The sequence below is a fragment of the Chelmon rostratus genome, chromosome 22, assembly GCF_017976325.1.
Source record: "Chelmon rostratus isolate fCheRos1 chromosome 22, fCheRos1.pri, whole genome shotgun sequence".
NCBI classification, from domain to species: domain Eukaryota; kingdom Metazoa; phylum Chordata; class Actinopteri; order Chaetodontiformes; family Chaetodontidae; genus Chelmon; species Chelmon rostratus.
The window spans coordinates 18,808,404-18,827,393 of record NC_055679.1 but is presented as its reverse complement, the minus strand read 5'-3'; the positions used below and the strand labels follow the sequence as shown (position 1 = coordinate 18,827,393).

General features: G+C 43.8%; 1 protein-coding gene across 1 annotated transcript in view; it reads left to right on the top strand.

Annotated features, from left to right (window-relative positions):
* LOC121625828 (thyrotropin-releasing hormone-degrading ectoenzyme-like) overlaps positions 1-18,990 on the top strand; it is a 151,915-nt gene that overhangs the window by 107,828 nt on the left and 25,097 nt on the right. Inside the window, exons 7-11 of the mRNA XM_041964111.1 lie at positions 2,781-2,918; positions 3,596-3,661; positions 8,408-8,473; positions 9,077-9,255; positions 17,552-17,640. Of these exons, the coding sequence (XP_041820045.1) occupies positions 2,781-2,918; positions 3,596-3,661; positions 8,408-8,473; positions 9,077-9,255; positions 17,552-17,640 (538 nt within the window). The remainder of the gene's footprint in view (positions 1-2,780; positions 2,919-3,595; positions 3,662-8,407; positions 8,474-9,076; positions 9,256-17,551; positions 17,641-18,990) is intronic.

Below are 18,990 nucleotides of genomic sequence, written 5' to 3'. Positions count from 1 at the left end.
CACCACAACCTCAGTTTTCCTGGGAGCCCTGATTTATCTATTCTCTCCAGCCCTTCTGCAACATCCTTTCTAAATTGCACAACCTGTTCAACATCATTCAGGTCCACATTGTACCACCGTCCTAGACTCTTAACTGATTTCTCCCTAATTGTTGGGATTTCCTCACCATCTATAGCGAACTTTCTATCACTTACTTTCCCTCTGTATATTGAAATACTCCTTGACTTACTAGGCTTAATCTTCATACTAGCCCACTTGAGATTCTGATTGACTTTATCTAACAACCTCCTTGTACATGGCACTGTTGAAGTTAGCAGTGTCATATCATCCATATAAGCCCTAATTGGTGGAAGACGCATTCCATTCTGCTGTCTCTCTCCACCTACGACCCACTTGGAAGCCCTAATAATTACCTCCATAGCCATTGTGAAAGCTAGCGGGGACACTGTACATCCTGCCATAATACCAACCTCCAATCTTTGCCAGCCTGTTGTGAGCTCTGCGATACTTGCACACAGTCTGATGTCTTGGAAATATGCTTTCACCAAGTTAACAACTATCTCCGGCACTTTAAAGTAGTCAAAGGAACTCCAAATAAGGTTATGTGGCACTGACCCAAACGCATTAGCCAGATCTAAAAATACAACATTCAAGTCTCTTTTCTCCCTCTTAGCTGTCTGAATCTGATGCCAAATCATGCTAGTATGCTCTAAGCATCCCGCAAATCCTGGTATCCCTGCTTTTTGCACTGTCGTATCTATCATACCATTCCTTTCTAAGTATTTAGACAGGTACCTTAGCAGTCAGCTTCACACACAAAGGGAACATAACAATTGACGTCCCTGTTTGTGTCCATTCTTAAATTCAGACTATTATTGTTTAACAAGATGAAAATTTCATTCAGATCAACACAGACGGCCACATCTGCCAAGAAGCAGCCTGATCCCAGCAGACGCTATAAAATCTAAATCTTTTTAATGTTCATTTAAAATGTAATATCTCGAGAAACTTTTGTTTAACTAGATGTAGATTCATTAAAACCAAATCTACTTAATAAACAACTTTAATCCATGAATTACGCAGAGCCACATTGGACCAAGAATTAGCCAGATCCCAACAGATACTGTTAATTAAAAAAAAAGTTCCTGTTCTTTCTGTTCATTACCGACTGAATCTAAATAAGCCAACAGTTATATTGCTTAACAAGATGGAGGTTCATTAAAACCAAATCTCCATAGTAAACACTGTAATCCACGAATTAGACAGAGCCGCACTTCTCCGGATTTAGCATGATCCCGGGGGTAATTTAGACAGAGCTTGTCAAAGCTCAACATGTTTGCAGATGTGTATTAAATCCCTGAAACCAGGAGGAGAGGAGGACAAGAGAGGAGAGAAAACAAGAAAACGAGTAAAGGGAGGACACAAAGAGAAGAAGGAGTGATTGAAAACAACCAGAGGAAACATGGAGGACTGATTGAAACTGAGGAAAGGATGAGAGGACGTAAAAGGAAGTGAGGTGGAATCAAAAGGGAGGAAAAAATAAGAGTAAATAGAAAAGGAAAGATAGAGAAAATGACAACATTAGAGAAGAGGAGGAAACAAAGGAAAAGCACAGATGCAAAAAAGGAAAATGATGAGGGAAGGAAATAAGGAGAGGAAACACAGAGGGGAAGGAATTGGGGAGACTAGGGGATGCAACTGTGATAAGGGTTAGACAGAGAGAATAGATGAATGGGGAGTGGAAACAAGAGGAGGAAAGAAGAAAAGGAAGTTAGAAGAGAAATGACAAAGACAGGAAATGAACAACAAAGATTACAATAAATAGAGATTAACCAGACTAATTACACAACTAAACCTTTGTTTACTGAACCAAATGTTCCACTAAATGACAGTTTGTTGACTGTCTTTGTTTTCCAGACTTGCTTATTTATTTGTCTAAGCTGAGCTGGAAGGAAACCAAAGAAAATCCCAGCTTCCAAAAATCACTGTGAAGAGTAATAGTCACATTGTGAGGACTCACACACCAACACTGTGAGGACTCACATACCAACACTGTGAGGACTCACACACCAACACTGTGAGGACTCACATACCAACACTATGAGGACTCACACACCAACACTGTGAGGACTCACACATTAACACTGTGAGGACTCACACATTAACACTGTGTGGACTCACACACCAACATTGTGAGGACTCACATACCAACACTGTGAGGACTCACACACTAACACTGTGAGGACTCACATACCAACACTGTGAGGACTCACACACTAACACTGTGAGGACTCACACACCAACATTGTGAGGACTCACATACCAACACTGTGAGGACTCACACATTAACACTGTGTGGACTCACATACCAACACTGTGAGGACTCACACACCAACACTGTGAGGACTCACACACCAACATTGTGAGGACTCACCTTCCATATGGGGACAGAAATCCCTATTTTTAGGGTGAAGAGGTGGTTTTATGTGCTGGAAGAAAAACAAAGTAACATTCAGACACCAAAAACTCCTGGAGAGTTTTAATCACATTGTGGGGACAATTACCTGTTCACACACTGACATTGTGGGGACTCACCTACCATATGGGTAGCATCTTCCCTATTTTCAGGGTTAAATGTTGTGTTTTTTGGTTAGAATTAGACTCAAGGTTTGGTTAATGGTTGATTGGACACATCGTGGTTAAGGCTTATGGTCAACTTCCAGAGAATGAATGTCTGAGATGTCCCCATGAGTGACACAGACAAATGCTTGTGTTTGCAGGAGAAGCAGCGCTTCCTGACTGATGTCCTCCACGAGGTGATGCTATTGGATGGGCTAAGTTCCTCCCACCCGATCTCCCAGGAAGTGGAGCAGGCGACGGACATTGATAGAGTCTTTGACTGGATCGCCTACAAAAAGGTAAGAAAGGAAGAAGAAACCACAGTGGAATTATTGAATCCTCATGAAATATGGTGGAATTCTGATAACATGTGGACTAGTTGGTGAAAGCTGTGACTTGCAGCTACCAAGTAACATACAAGAAAGCCAGACACATTCTAACCACAGTTGTGTGCCAAGGTAATTGGCTGAGCTAGCTCAGCAGCTAATTTTAATTGGCTGAGCTAGCTTGGCAACTAACTTTAATTGGCTGAGCTAGCTCGGTGGCTAACTTCAATTGGCTGAGCCACCTCGGTGGATAATTTTAATTGGCTAAACTAGCTCGGCGGCTAATTTTAAGTGGCCAAACTAGCTCAGCAGCTAACTCTGATTGGCTGAGCTATTAGCTTGGTGGCTAACTTAAGCCATGTTTGACTTTTTTATTGAACAGTTTATACTCAGGCAGAGTAGGATTATATAACATTGAATGGTGCGACACAGTTGGTACACTAGCTTCCTAGATTTTGGACTTTCTGCCTCTTTGTTGCCTCAGAGGTCAACACTTTAAAGCTCAACGCTGGTTTACTTTGCCTCTGAAGGCTAATCCACTGACCACAGCAAGTCCACTGAAATGAACTGATTAATATCACATTCACAATTAAGAGCATGGTTTCACTTGCTATTATGTTTGAAAGTGTGTGTCTCTGTGCTGTCTGTAGGGGGCAGCGTTAATCCGGATGTTGGCTAATGTGATGGGACAGTCGCTGTTCCAGAAAGGACTCAATGTAAGTTCATGTCATCCTGCAGGCCCAGCTGTTTATACAAGAAGATTTATATATCTGAGGACAACAGGGACAGCTGGCGTTAAAATGATTTGTCACCAGGATTCAGAAAGAAGCTGTGTGTGTGTGTGTGTGTGTGTGTGTGTGTGTGTGTGTGTGTGTGTGTGTGTGTGTGTGTTCAGCCACGTTTTGGCTACACTCTGCCTGTTTGCAGCGTACTGAGTATACATATGGGCAGCGAATAAGTGGATTTGGCTGCAGGCGCAGTTTTACAGGAAGTTTTGCTCCTTGTTTTCTGCTGTAAAACTTTGCCAATATTACAATTCACAGTAAGTGACCTGGATTCAGGCTGAGCACAGCCACTGCTGTCATTTTCACAGCTACTTTTTAAGTGCACAGGGTTGATTTTCAAAGAATAGATTTTTCGGTTCCAGGATCGAAGCCAGAATGTTGAGGTCATAAGTCCAGTAAACCCCCACCTCTGTTTTAACATATTTGATTTATTCTGCTCTTCACATGCTGTTCAAAGCCTGTTCCACACTGCCAGGAGTAAAATTCTGGTGGGCAAATATTGAATATTTTATCCATTTATTTAGTGTTGGCCAAGCGAAATTAAAATTTATAATTTAAAGATGCTGGAATGAGGCCATAAAATGTCCACAACTGTATATTTTTAATTGTAGAATATAAACTACCCAACCCCCCTATCCTAAAACCTCCAGATTCCCCCTCAAAAACATGAACGAAGGCCGAAGGTTTCGGAGGTTTTGGGATGTTTAATTGAATTTTTTTCAGGCTGTGCGACACGCTGCTCTTGCGGTTAATGAGGAACCATAAGTTCCCTGGAAGGATGTTTCTGGTTTCCTCACAGCTCACTTAGGGACAAGTTCAAAGCAGAATTCAATAAATTGATCCATGCCGGAGCAGCACTGCCTGTTGAAGAAAATAATGAAACATGAATCAGAGAGAAAGCAAGAAGTAATTTGAGGGGGGAACATTTTGCTGTAATAATATTGATGATCTGTTTTTGCTGTGCAGGTTGTGATGTTGAACAGGACAGTCATGAATTGAACCACTGAAACACACAGATCACAACATCACAGTGTTAATGACAGCGTGGTGCATTGTTGATCATTCAGCTGTACGTAGCTGCTGACTGGCTCTCTGATGGCTCTCTGATTGGCTGCTGAACACAAACCTGGTCAGTTTATTTCACAGCAGCAAAAGCTGTTTTATCCACGAGGTGGAGGAAATCGTTTGGCAGTTACTGTAAAACTGATGTCATATGATGTAAGGCGAAAGTGGGTTAAATATAGTCATTGAAATATGTATGAATCCCCTGCACGCACACACACACACACACACACACGCACACACTCACTATGTCCTGATTTTCCTGCAGAAACTGTCAGTGACCTGGAACACACTGAGAACCAGTTTCTATATAAAACACTGCTGATCCAGCAGCAGAACACACAGACAATACAGTGTGTGTGTGTGTGTGTGTGTGTGTGTGTGTGTGTGTGTTTTATACAAGTCCACTACCTAATAAGTTTAGTTTCATTCCTCAGCTGCATGAAAACACACACACACACACTCGACTCTGATGTTTAGAGAAAAATATACCGTAACAAACCATCTGAATCTGCATCGTTCTGGATGTTTGTGCTGTGATCAACACTAATAATTCACCCAGAATGCACCTCTATAAACGGAGCTGAAACATAAAACAGCTGCGGCGACAGTTTTCATTGTTTTCTCAGATTGAAATGTGTCGCGTCGTTAGAAAAATGAGGCACACCGTTCAGAAGTTCGGCATCACCTGTGATATTGATGTTTTTCTTGTTTCCTTCAATATAACCCCCTGGAAAACGAGATGATGCATCTCAAGGGGTTATCCCTAGATACATTTGTTGTAATATAAGATATTTTTCTAAAAAAAACAATTGTGTTCTTTACATTTGTCACCGTTTTGGCCCCAGAAGAAGAAGAGTTAAACAATTCAAACTTCCAGTTACTCGTTGTTCCCTCAGTGTTGCCTGACAGGAGAGAACACTGCTGTAACCATTTTCTCCTCAAACCCCCCGAAAGTGGAAGTGACCTGAGCTCATTATTGAACCTCAGCGGCGTCTCTGCAGTCTCCTCGCTGGTTAGACTTCTCTGAACCCTCGACCAGCCTTCGACCAGCCCTCGATGTTTCCAGAGTAGCTTTGCTCCGTCGACACACCTGCTGATTCCAGCTTGCTGGAGCCATCATTGTGCAGGAAACACTGAAACCGGAACCTGCTGCCATTTAAACCTGCACAGATTTTGATGCTAAGCTTTCGATTTCTCTCACGCTGACTGGTGACTTATTTATATTCTCGCTGAAGAGTTGCTCACAGGCCTCTTTTTCTCTTTCTGCTCTTTCACTTGTCAGTCTGGTTGAATCATTGGACAGTGATTTGTATCTTAAAAAGTTCTTTATATTAAGTGTGGATTCACAGACAGTCCCACTGCTACAGCTTTTATTTTGGTGAACATTCAAGTCAAGTGATATCAGCATTTGCAAGATGGCCAATCACAGACCACCGCCAGCGCCATCACGTCATACAGGACAGCTGGTAGAGGCGGGGCTGTTTGATATGACTGACAGTAGATACTGTATCAGCTGAAGAACACATGCTGACTCACCTGAAACATCAATATTCGGGTTAGCTTGTTTTCAGAAAGAGATGAAAGCTTCTCAAAAATGAATAAACCAACTCCGTTTGATTGATATTCCCTGGAGCGCACTGGAAAAACATAATTTAAGAAAATCAATCACCAGAGAAACGTTTGTTTTTGCTAATGAACCTCCTCTGTACTCTCAAGCATGAGGTCACAAACATCAGTGTTTCCCAGTCAAAGAATGTGAATAATATTTACGGGTCAGAAACTGGTCCAGCGTGACGTGAATCATAAGCTGAACCTCGTAACAATTATTGATGCCATATGTGATAGATGTTAAAAAATACAGTTTGTGTTAACAGTGTTTTAAAACCCAGACGAACCCGGCTGGCTGCCGAGAAACACGGAGGTCAGAGGTCACAGAGGCCCGCTGAGGGTCCTGGATGTGTTTGTTGTGCCGATGCAGGACGGAGGTCAAGGTTCAAGCTCAGATGTTGGACAGCAGTCCTCATTAGCCGCTAAAAGCTGCTAAAACCGTGTCTGTGAAGGCTCGACCGTCACCTGAAGGTGTTATCAGTCGGATCCGTCTTCTCCCGACAGGATGCTCGTTATCACTGACATGGTTCACGCGTGTCCCGCTGCTAAACCGTGTTAGTGTTTGAGTCTGGATCAGACGCTGCGCGGGGGGTGTTTTATCATGTCGGCTTTAGTGAAGGTGCCGGAGTCATGCCTATCAAAGCCACACACAAACACACTCTGGGTTGTTATCATGTGTATCATCTCGTTCCAATAAAGAGCTCCTTCTCGCCTTATCGACCTCCACGCTCGCCATGACAACTGACGGGCTGTTTGTGAGGAATCCTCTCTATCGCCCAGAAGCAGATCCCAGCTCTCTCTGGAGGTGGTCGGCGTTATCTTGTACTGCTCTCCTGCCTTGTCTTGTTTCATCATAAACCCGCCAACCTCCCGAAGCTTTTCGAACGCCGTGGAATGAGTTTTCCTCCCTGTGCGGGAAGCGGCCGGTGATCAAACCAGGCACGACCGTCGTCGACGAGTTCCTGTTGAAAACGAAGCGGCCACACCGCTAAGTCCCTTTTGAACTGGGAGATCCTCTCTGGGAGCTTCGCCTTGTTCATTAGCTTAGAAAATATAACTTGAAGTGAGAGCAGGGATTGAGCCCAAAGCCCTTTAGACTCAACACGGGCGCCACGAGCCCGTGGGCCTTTAATCTCACTGAGACTTATTTCAAACATTCAACACACCAAACACTTTGAAATGTTTGTGTCTGAAAGCTCTCTGAAAGCAGCAGATTCACTCAGACGCAGGTTTCATTGAGCGTGTCGCAGCCGCGTCGCCGCCGCCGCCGACGGCCGAACTGCGTTCACTGCCAGCACGCTGCTGATAGCTCTGAAGGGGCATCACATGATACCTGCTGCTGGACGGTCCACAAAGGGCTCATATCCTGTGTGAGAAGTGGTTAACAGTGGTGGAATTACATGAGCTAATTAACTAATTAATCATAAGTTCTTGAGGTATTTGTACTTTTACTCTATTTTCTGCTTCTTTACACATTTGAAGGGGGAATATTGTACTTTTTATTCCACTTCATATATCTGACAGCTGGAGTTTGATGATTTATTTTTACATACAAAATACCATCTAAGGTCAAAAAATACACTTTCATATAATAAACCAGTGTTTCCTCGTCACATTTAACGATTTAAACTCCTCAGATGATTTTATAGAAATAATCTTTTAAAGCTCAAAGTGTTCAAATTCTCCAAAATTTCACTGAAACATAGTTTAGATAAAAGTTAAACAACACAAATGTGTGTATAAGAACTTTCTTCTTCCGTTAATCAGCTGACGACCCCTCAGATTGATCAGGTGACCCTTTGGAGGCGCCCGACCCCCCGTTAAACCAGCTGGCTGTATGTAAAGCATGCTTGTACATACACTCAGTATGAACATTGTGACATTATCTCACTCACACTGTGTATTGTGTTATTTCTAGTTAATTCAGGTCAGGTCCGGATGTCATTTCCTGTCACATGGTATGTGTAAGATCTGCAGACCAATCAGCTTCCTGTCTTTTTTCAGGATTATCTGCTGAGTCACATGTACAGCAACGCAGCCAGAGAGGACCTGTGGAGCAAACTGTCTCAGGTAACACCTACCTGTCCGCTCCCCTGTCTGGGTTTTGACCATCTGTCCTCCCCTGGCTCGAAGGCCTCAGGGCAGAGCCGTGTTCGTGCCTTGCTCTACAGCAAGGATTTAAACCTCTAGCTGTTCCACATTTGGCTCTCGATGGATAAAAGCAGCCAGCCTGACTGAAGCCGTTAATTATTTAACGAAGCCATTCTAATGAAGGCCGGAGAGACGCTCGTTAAGACCCAGCTGATGAGACAGAGACTGGGAAAGTTGCCATGGTAACATGACTGACAGGTACAGGCGAGGCTTGTTTTCCTATTTGTCCTTCACACAGGACGCTTCTAGAAAAGACTGTTTAATTAGATTCATCTTCGTTAGTGCTGTTCATTATACTGAGACTGCTCTTTCATTAACTGCCAGCCAATCAGATCTCCAATTACCTGAAAGTCAGTCATTTTTCTCTTACTAAGGGGCTTTGAACTAAATATTGGTTAATCTTATACCAAGTTGTTGGTCATGGATATTAACCGAGATAATGATTTAAATGATCACTGAATAATTAATATAATTTAGTCTGTGTTAGTCTTTGATTATTCATACATCTTTTGTTTTGTCCAGGCCATGCGTTCAGAGGGGCGGGACATCGACATCGGAGGCATGATGGACAGGTGGACTCTCCAAATGGGCTACCCCGTTGTTACCATCAGCAAGAACCAATCCGAGCAGCTCCCCACTCATTACATCACCGTCAGCCAGGAGCACTTCCTGTATGGACAGGAAGTCAGAAACAACAACAGGTAAGACTAAATGTAAAATCTGTCTGTAATGTGAGAAGCTGCTGTTATTATACTAATTATTAAGAGGCAGGAATGTGTGTGTGTGTGTGTGTGTGTGTGTGTGTGTGTGTGTGAGAGAGAGAGAGAGAGAGAGAGAGAGAGAGACTTCAGGAATGAGTGTGATAAACACTTCAAAGCTTAATTTACTACTGTGTGGATCGCTGTTGACAGCGTGCTAACTGTGGATCGCTGTTGTTAGCGTGCTAACTGTGGATCCCTGTTGTTAGCATGCTAGCTTTGGTAGCTCCTGCGGTGTACGTTTACAATCAGAGCTGTTTCCTGTCTCCGCCTGCTTTCGGCCCTGAATCTGACCAGGCAAACAGACAGTTGAACTCAGGCTGTGATTGGTCCACAGACGAGCGGCATCAATCATTGAAGTCCAAAGGGAGATATGGAGTCATGTTGTTTGATGCTAACAGGGACGACACAGGATAACTCTTACCTTTTCAACCCCGCCGCTCGCCGGCCGTCTCTGGGGGACGCTCAGCGGCCTTTGGACCCCTCGCCTCTCGTTTCGCTCCTGAAAGGATTCTCCTGTATCTCTTTGTTTCATACCTCAATATGCACCGAGTTAAGTTTGTCCTCCGTTCTTTCTCCTGAAAAAGCACTTTTCCAGTTTTTCCTCTCATTCTTTACCACCTTTACATCATTTATATTTCATTTATATTTGATTCACTTGATGTTTTATTCACATCCTTCACGTCTGGAGTTTATTCTCTTCGCTGTTTTATCGACCCACTTTCTCCTCCATCAATACTTCATCAGCCCCTTTCCTCTTTCTTTACCTGTTGTTCACTTCTTTTCTTCCCTCCTCTCTTCTCACGTCTCTCTGCCGTGTTTTTGCGCTGTAGCTGACATTTCCAATCACTCTGACCCTCTCGGTTCCTCACCAGAAGCTTCCTCTCCTTCTTTCTCTTCCTGTGTTTTCGGTTTCTTCTTTCATCTTCTCGGAGTCTTTTGTGTTTCGCTCGAGCCGCTGCGCTCGGAGTCGGTCCCGAGGTCTCCTCGGCTGATCAGCTCGAGCTGTTTGTTGTAGGTGGAGCTGAACTCTTTCTTCTGCTCTTGTTGGGTCTCGTGGGGCTGCGTTCAGACACACTCGGTGGTCCCCGGGCGTTCGCCAACACTTGTAAAAAGAAACTCTCATTGTGTTTGCAGCTGAACTGTCGTCACGGCTGAACGCGGCGGCGGCGGCGGTAGATTGAATCAGAGGCCGGCGCTGCTGTTTGATCCTGCGTTCAGAAGCACAGCGGTGTCCCACAGTGTTACACGCTGTTGACTTACACTCCTGATTTATTTATTTTTCTTTTATTTACATGCGGGGAAACATAAATCTTTAGACACATACTAAAACATACAGCAAGACATGTTTAAACCACCGAACAGCTTCTGTCCAGTCTGTCGAAAATCAGCTCACAACGCCGCGGCTTCCTGGAGGAAAACGTGCCGTTGATCAGCAGTTCAGCCTCAGCGGTCAGACCGTAGACCTGATCATCGCATGGCAACCGCTGCTGATGCTGGTGTGCATGACGACGCCGGCCCTCCAGGTACAAAGCAACGTTTTGCAGCACTTCAAATCTGTTCAAGCTTTTCATGTGAGTGATGACAAAAATGTTTAAAATAAGCTGCTCTTCATTGGATTTGATGACTCCGTACTCGGCTGGCAGAGGTCAGACTGCTGAGCTGAGGGTTTAAAATCAAGTCCCGAGATCAGGAGTTCTCAAACTTATTACTCAAAGCACCACATCTGATTGTTATTCAAGGTCAGAGTCCCAAACGATTGGCCATGACAAAACAACGCTCGGTGAGTTAACGCCACGTCTTGTGATTGGGCGCCGTGAGACCGAGGCTGACGAGGCTCAGGCGCTTCGTCCATGTTTATTTCTGTATTCTTACAGCTACACTTAGTTACTGTGTCCCAGAGAAAAGGAGACACATTCTGGATCTGTGAGTCAGGAGCTGATAGTAAATTCTTGTAGCAGATTCAGAACATGAGGTGAGGTGGCCTTCAACTCGATTTGTCAGAGAGCCACCATGTTTCTGTGCATTTATTTAGGACTAATAAACCTATTACTGTTTAATATTTTGGGGTTTTTTTTGGGCTGCTTCAGTGTGAACAGACTGAAAAACATGAAAAATCCCATAATGACCCTTGCCAAGGCAGCCAGTGCTCGATACTCTGTGCACACAACAGGTGAATGAGTCGTCATCTCAACAACAAACCCCTCCTCGGGCACCGAAAGCTTTCTGAATAAACACAAACATCAGATCAAACTTTGATCATCATTCAAGTTTGTTTTTACACCAGAAACCCTTAAATTAGCCGTTACTGCCAGTAACTGAGCAGTAACTGCTAGCTATTAGCATTTACTCTTCTTTAGCAGACAGTTTTTAGAACCCTTTAAGAACCTCGCTGGACTTTCACAGTAGATCCTCTAAATCCAGTGTGCAGGATTTAAAGGATCTATTGGCAGAACGGAATATTCATGATTCTGTTTTCTTTAGCGCAGAATCATTTGACAGTAACTTGAGACTGAGCTCGTCCTCGTCTACGGAGTCCGCCATGTTCCTACAGGAGCCCAGCACGGACAAACCAAACACTGGCTGTCGAGATCACCTTTCATGTTCTTCTATATTTTGGTGGCCACAGCCGGTTCTGCTACACGCTGGTTGCAACCTGCAGCGCCACCACTAGATGTCACTAAATGCGACCTTTAAAGTTTTATTTACTTACTTTTATTTTGAATAATAGCTGAATATTTGAGTCATGTGAGATGATGTGTGACTGAATTGTCTTGTTGTGTTGATGTATACGTGTTTGTTAAAAGGCCTTTCTGAATATTTAAAGCTTAACTAACTACCAACCAAACCGCTGACAGCCGGAGACGTCTCTGTAACTGCCTGACAGCCGTCAATCATGTGGCTCGTAAGGAAAACAAAGTGGGAGAGGAAGCTCTTTATTCACATGATGATACAAAAAAAAACTTTATTCCAAACTTTTTGTTGTGTTTTTTAAACTTAAAGTGTTGAGGTGACGCTTTTCAGATCACAGTATATTTTTTTTATGTTCTCGTCTTCCTCCGGTCTCTGGCGGTTTGAGGGAGACGTGTCAAATTCGTGTCTTTTATTTTCCCACCATCAAACAGCCAACGCAGCGAGGCAAATAAATGCTTTTTAAAGAACTGAGCCGACGGAAAAAGAAACAAGGAGACACCAGAGGACGGCGCGAGCTAACAACAAGGTCGAGCTAATGATACTGAAAATAAATCAAAAAGGATCTCAGTCTGAACTCGTCTCTGTGATTGCAGCTAAAGACAAAAGCAGCTTTGTCATCTGACACATGAGTCGACGTGATTGGAGGACGAGCGGCTGCGCGTTTGATCTAATTAGCTTAATGCTGAACAGGACGGCGATGAATTATTCCACAGACGCTCAGCTGTGAGGAAGCAGAGTTTATTTATACGCTGACTTACCACAAAGTATTTGACTAAAAAATGAAAATGCATAACAAGTGGAAAAACAGTGACATAAGGCATTAAAATTATAAACATTAACGTGGACGACATCAGTTTCTTAAGAAATGGAAACAATGGAATTATTAGAAAGTCAGATTTGATTATTTTATTTCTGAAGATTTTTGATGGCAGTTTTGACCCAACAGAGGTTTCAGAAGATGTTCAGGTTCAGTGCTTCACGTCTGCAGAGCCACACTGTGACATGAACGTCATCACCTGAGGACTTCCTGTGGACAGTTTATGTCTGAAGGGACGGATACACGTCTACTCTCGTCACTACAGCTGTCCTCGACCTCGCGTTTCACTCGCATTTATGTGTCTGACGACAGCCTGCAGAACCTTCCGGTCTCTCTGCGGTACAGCGGTCACAGCAGTCCTCTGGACGAACCAGTCCAGCGCAGACGAGGTGTTGCCGGTGCGTCCATGCCGCAGTACGCCGTGCATGCGAGCTGAGCCCTTTTCTGTTTCTCTGCTCCTTTATCTGGACACTCCAGGCCTGGTTTGGCCAGGGCAGCCTGCTTTCTGAAGCGTGAAATACATTTGTGAATGCTTAGAAGTGCTTTTATTTATTAACAATTGACATGAAATGAATGTTCAATGTTGCATTTCATTTAATTACAGTGAGACGGTCGCTCTGCTGCAGTCGTTAGACTACACCGACCTGTGCTCGGCTCGTGAACTCCAGCGCGGCAGGAAAGGATTTGTCCTGTTTTGCATTTATTATCTTTTGTTGGTTTTGGTATTTTAAAGCTTTTCATCAACGTTCGTCGTGTTTACAGTCTGCGTGTGCTCAAAAGCAATCTGTGCTCCTATTGGTCAACTTGTTGAAGGAGGCGAGTGAAGCAAAAATGAGGTCGGATGGTTATTGGGGTCAAAGTGTTTTTTAATGGAGGAAGATGAGGAAGAGGAGGGACAGAGAGGTGAGAGGCTCTCTGAGGAGTTTCTAAAGTTTCCCCATCAGCACCGTCATGCTGCCTTTCTCTCCGCCTGCAGTGTGTGCGTGTGTGTGTGTGTGCGTGCGTTTTCAGCTGGTTTCTGCCTTTGATGAATAAACCATTAACTCTGCACACACACACACACACACACACACACACACACACACACACACACACACACACACACTGTTGTCTAAAATAAACAGGCTTCATTTCAATCAAATATTAATAAACACACTCTGCTGTCCACACTGCTGACTGTGTGTTATTAGGTGTGTGTGTGTGTGTGTGTGTGTGTGTGTGCGTGTGTGTAATTGAGGTGCACTCCTGTCAATCACTGCGATATAAATATCAGATTAAATATTTCGTTGCTAGGCAGCAGTATTGATCCACGGTTGCCCGCGGCGACAGATGGCTGTTATGGGATGGTAAATGGGTCTTTCTCTGGCTGATTGTGTTACAGTAACCCCTACCACACACACACACACACACACACACACACACAAACACAAACAAACACACATACGCTCGCCTCAAATGGGTGAATTAATGGCTGATTGTCTGCTGTCTGTAATTAAAATCCACTTTAATTAAAATATGAACCAATTTGATCAAAATGAGTCCAATTAAAGACGGAGTCTCTGAGAGTGTTAATGGAACTGAAGAAGGCCTCACTTTAAAGACTCTTATTAGTGTCATTAGTGCTCACATACAGAAGCTGCTGCAGTGTGTGTGTGTGTGTGTGTGTGTGTGTGTGTGTGTGTGTGTGTGTGTGTGTGTGTGTGTGTGTGTGTTTTCACTACTGGTCACTAACAGAAAGCATCATTTGTTCCTAACGAGCTCTCAGAGTCGACCAACTCTTCCCTCACAGTGTTATGAACTCGCTAAAAGCTCTTTAATGAATATTTTCTCTCAAACCAGCTGAGGTGTAAAAAGTACTCACATACTTCACTCATGTAAAAGCACTAATACACAACATAAAAATACTCCATTCCAATTCCAATTATTGAAGTACAGTAATCAACAAATGAACTTCATTATCAGGAGTAGACGTACTCATCATGCAGGCAGCGCTGCCTCCCTTTAGTGGTGTATTTATATACAATATGATTATTAAGACTGATGCTTGAAAGAGGAGGCAGTATTTAAATAAATGGAGCTCGTCTGATCATTCAGGATGTTTCGTGTGTGAAATATTAACCTGTGAGTCGCTGTCAAACACTCAGAGCAGAGCGGAAAGACCAGAATTCTCTCTTCAATGCACCGAGGTGGAAATAAATCTTTGGTAAATCTACTTTTCTTCAGCTGCTTTATATCTGCCTGCTGCTGAGTGTGTGTGTGTGTGTGTGTGTGTGTGTGTGTGTGTGTGTGTGTGTGTGTGTGTATTGGAAGAGCTTTCTTCCACTTAACCGATATTCATACAAGATACTAATGACATGAATGCAGTACTGCCCAGAATACAAAGTATTCCTGTCCTGATATACTTGGAATGAACGTTTCAGGTAATTTAAGGGGAAATATTTTGTAGCAGTAAGGTCACATTAACATGAACACTGTCCCCCTTGTTACCCCCCCCCCCCCCCCCACCCACCCTCGGCTAGCAGACAGTTCAGGAGCAGAGCGGCTGTTATCATTGATCCTTTATCTGACGGAGGTTTGTGCCCATCTGAATCTATGACCTCGACCGTGTGTGAAATGTCAGCAGTGTAGCTGTGCTGTGTATTGATGAATCGGCGGGGCTGAAGGAGCAGGCGGATTGTAATTGGCCCTTCATGTTTGCTCTATAATATTCTCTAAACTATCCACTCTAAATACTCACTTCCATCCTGTATGGTAGCCTTGATGCTCTACAGAGTCGTGTCACCTTCACAGTCACAGTGATGACGTGTAGTTGTGGAATAGCGAGAGATCATAGAGACACACTGTAGTATTCCTGCGGTATCCCTGCAGTATTCCTGTAGTACTTCAATGATCACTCAGTCGTGTCTAAGCTGAAAATACACCTCAGACCCATTAACCGTCCCACTGGGCCGTTAAAATGAGCAAACGGCCGGCTGGTGCACACAGTGAGCTTTATCTGATGTTCATCTGATGGAACAGACGCCACCCAACGGCTCAGCCTTTAGTCACGTGACTGCGTCCGCTCGCGTTCTCGTCGACTTAAAGTGATTTGTTTTGTCTTTTGTTTCGTGCGCGAGTAGATAATTGTGTGTTGGGCTGCGAATGCTGTCGCAACACTTGACACGAAACATAGGACAGCGTTACTGTGGCAGAGCGGTGAGAGGTGCAGCTGCTGCTGCAACACATCGAGGTATGCACAGGGACGGAGAAAAGGTGGTTGTTGTAGCCGTAGCATCGGTTCAGTATGGAGGACAGCAACACCTACAGATGAAGCTTTTCTGGGTCGGACAAATCATAAAACATACATAAACTGTATGTTGCAGGACATCCTGCCGCCGCTGAAGCTAATTAGGACTCCAGCTCAGTTTCATTTATACGGCGCCAAATCACAGCAGAAGTCGTCTCAGGACACTTTGCATATAGAGCAGGTCAGGACCATATTCAGTCTACAGAGACCCGACAATAACCCCAAGAGCCAGCGCTTGGCAACAGCGGCGAGGAAGAGAGATGCACAGCAATGACAGTAATGATGGCAGCTGTAATAATAGACATTAGACTAATAACAAGATATGATATATAGTGTATACAGTGTAGTATATTGTATAAGTATATTTATGTGTATAATATTCGTATCAGATACTACATATGCATAATAACACTATGAATGTAATAATGATAGAAATGTACTAATAGTAACAGCAGCTGCAGTGATGTCAGACAGGAGGAGCAAACATAATCAACAGTGCAGGTGCAGCCACTATCCTGCACCTGTGAGCATCTCCACACCTGAACAAGCTCTGGGTTCAACTTTACATAAAATACTGGAACCAGTGCAGAAAACACCCAAACAGCCCAGTTGCCAGAATAAAATGCTGGTCTCCTCTGTTTCTGCATGTTTTGACCTGCAAAAACGTCTGTGTTTGCAGGTCAAAACATGACCTTTTCCAAACTGTAACCAAGTGGTTTTTGTGCCTAAACATAGCCAGACCTTAATCACAGCGCTGTCACGACATCAGACTGGAAACTGAAATGTTAATTGTTAAATTTGGACTGGAAAGGAAAACAACAGCAGATCGTGTGATTTTACTGCAGTGAGGCATCAGAGCTTCTGACGTCGTTAGCTCCCTGGGCTGTCAAACATCACTAAAACAAGTCTGTCTCATTTTCATTGGGTCTGTTTTTGCGCTCGGGTCCAGTTTCTCTCGGTTTTGTTCCGCCCACATCGTTCAGTCTATCTGCCGCTATTCAAAAACCACTTATCTCCACAGCCTCGCTTCAGCTTTTAGGTAATCGGTTGGTTTTCCAAACGCTTCACGAGTCTGAGGGTTTGGGGAATTCACTCAAACCACCAGGAGCCTTTCAGCTGAGATTAGAATGTAAAGATCATCAAACTGACCATTTTCACCAGACAACACATCCAACCTGTCCGGCTCTCTGAAGAAGACAATAACCCTCAGCCTCTTCCTCCTGACTGATGTTTGCTGACTGCTGCAGCTATTACACTCTCACTTTCCTCCCCTCTTTCTCCGTAACACAGCCGGTGTCGCTGGATCCGTCTCCGGCTGACGGATGTGGAGCGATCATCGCTGACCATCACTCTCTTTCTAATGTCTCTCCATCTGATAACTCAGGCAATAAAACTCAATCCAATTCCACCGACCATTACTGACATCGCTCTCCCCTCTGCAGCCTCCAGTGGCAGGTGCCATTGACGGTCGCGGTGGGAAATGCGTCCGCTGTTGGTTCAGAGAGCCTCATCTGGATCAACAATAAGACAGGTACGGTGCTGCCGGTGTGCTCCAACCACTAAAACTGCAAAATACTGCATATCCTCATTTATTGAACATCTCCATCAAACTCCATTTTAATCATCTCGTTACACCTGAGATAACAAGCTGATGTTCTGGGATTATTTTGTTGTCTTAACGGCGCAAAATCTCATGATCACAAATTAATTATCTCATTATCTCGAGATATGTGATTTGTGTTTAATGGCGTAACAGATTCAAGCCCACAGGTGTGTTCCTTTGATAGAAAGCTCCGCTCAGTGTTTTCCAGTCGGCTGTGGGAATAAACCTCATTCTGTTGCTTTTGTTTTGGAGAAGGAAACTCGATCTGTATCTGTTCATGCAGAGTGAAGCTCGTTGCAGCTCCGTTGTTTCTGTCTGTCTTTTGGTGGGTGAATAAAACTCTGTTTCTTTTCGTGGAGAGTAGAAGTCATTCAGGTTCAGTTGTTTGAGGAATAGGAATTGTTGTGCTTCTGTCTTCTGGAGAATAAAACTCTCTGGAGCGGTTTCTGGAAAATAAAACGAGTTCTACTTACTGGTTTTTAGAAAATACAGCTCACTTTGTCTCTATCAGTTCTTGAAAATATTTATTCTGCTTCAGATTTTTGATAATAAAGCTAATTCTGCTTCTGTGTATGGAGATAAAGACTCTTTCTGCTTCTGTTTATGAGGAACACACCTGGTTTTGCTTCAGTTTTTGGAGAAAAAAGCCAACTCTGCTCCTGGTTTTCGAGGCTCTGGATCCATTTTGGAAAAGTAAAGCTCTCTTTAATGTCAGTTTTGGGAGTAAAAGCTCAAACTGCATCAGTTTTTAGAGAATGAAAGTCATTCTTTTGAGGAATAAAGCTGCTCTGGTTGTTATTAACAGCTGTCGACAGGTGATGGACTGGGTTCTGGTGCAGCTCCACCTACTTGCAGGGTGGTGAAAGGGGGCAGTCTCGAACTTCAAGGCAGTTTAATTTCAACCAGTGGGAAGGTAGTTGAGGAAGTGGGCCAGACTCAGGTCAGCAGCTTTTTTCATGTTTTCCTCACCTGGCTGTTACACAAAGTCAGAACGGTGCTACAGGCTGTTCTACTAAAGCTTCCAAACACATTTCACAGCCAGTTCTCGTTGGGATGCCTCTATAATCAACACAATCTAAAAGGTGGTTCAGACCCTGCAGGTTATATTCAGCTGTTTTAGTTTTCCACTCCCTGATGTGTTCTGTTTTGGAACTGAAACACCTGTCCAGTCATCGCAGAGTGCAGGTGTACCCTTTTTGTTTCAAACACATTCCATGTTTTCAGCTTGCAAATCATTTCTGTTATTGGGTCTCAAGAGGTTTGTGTGACTGCAGTTGC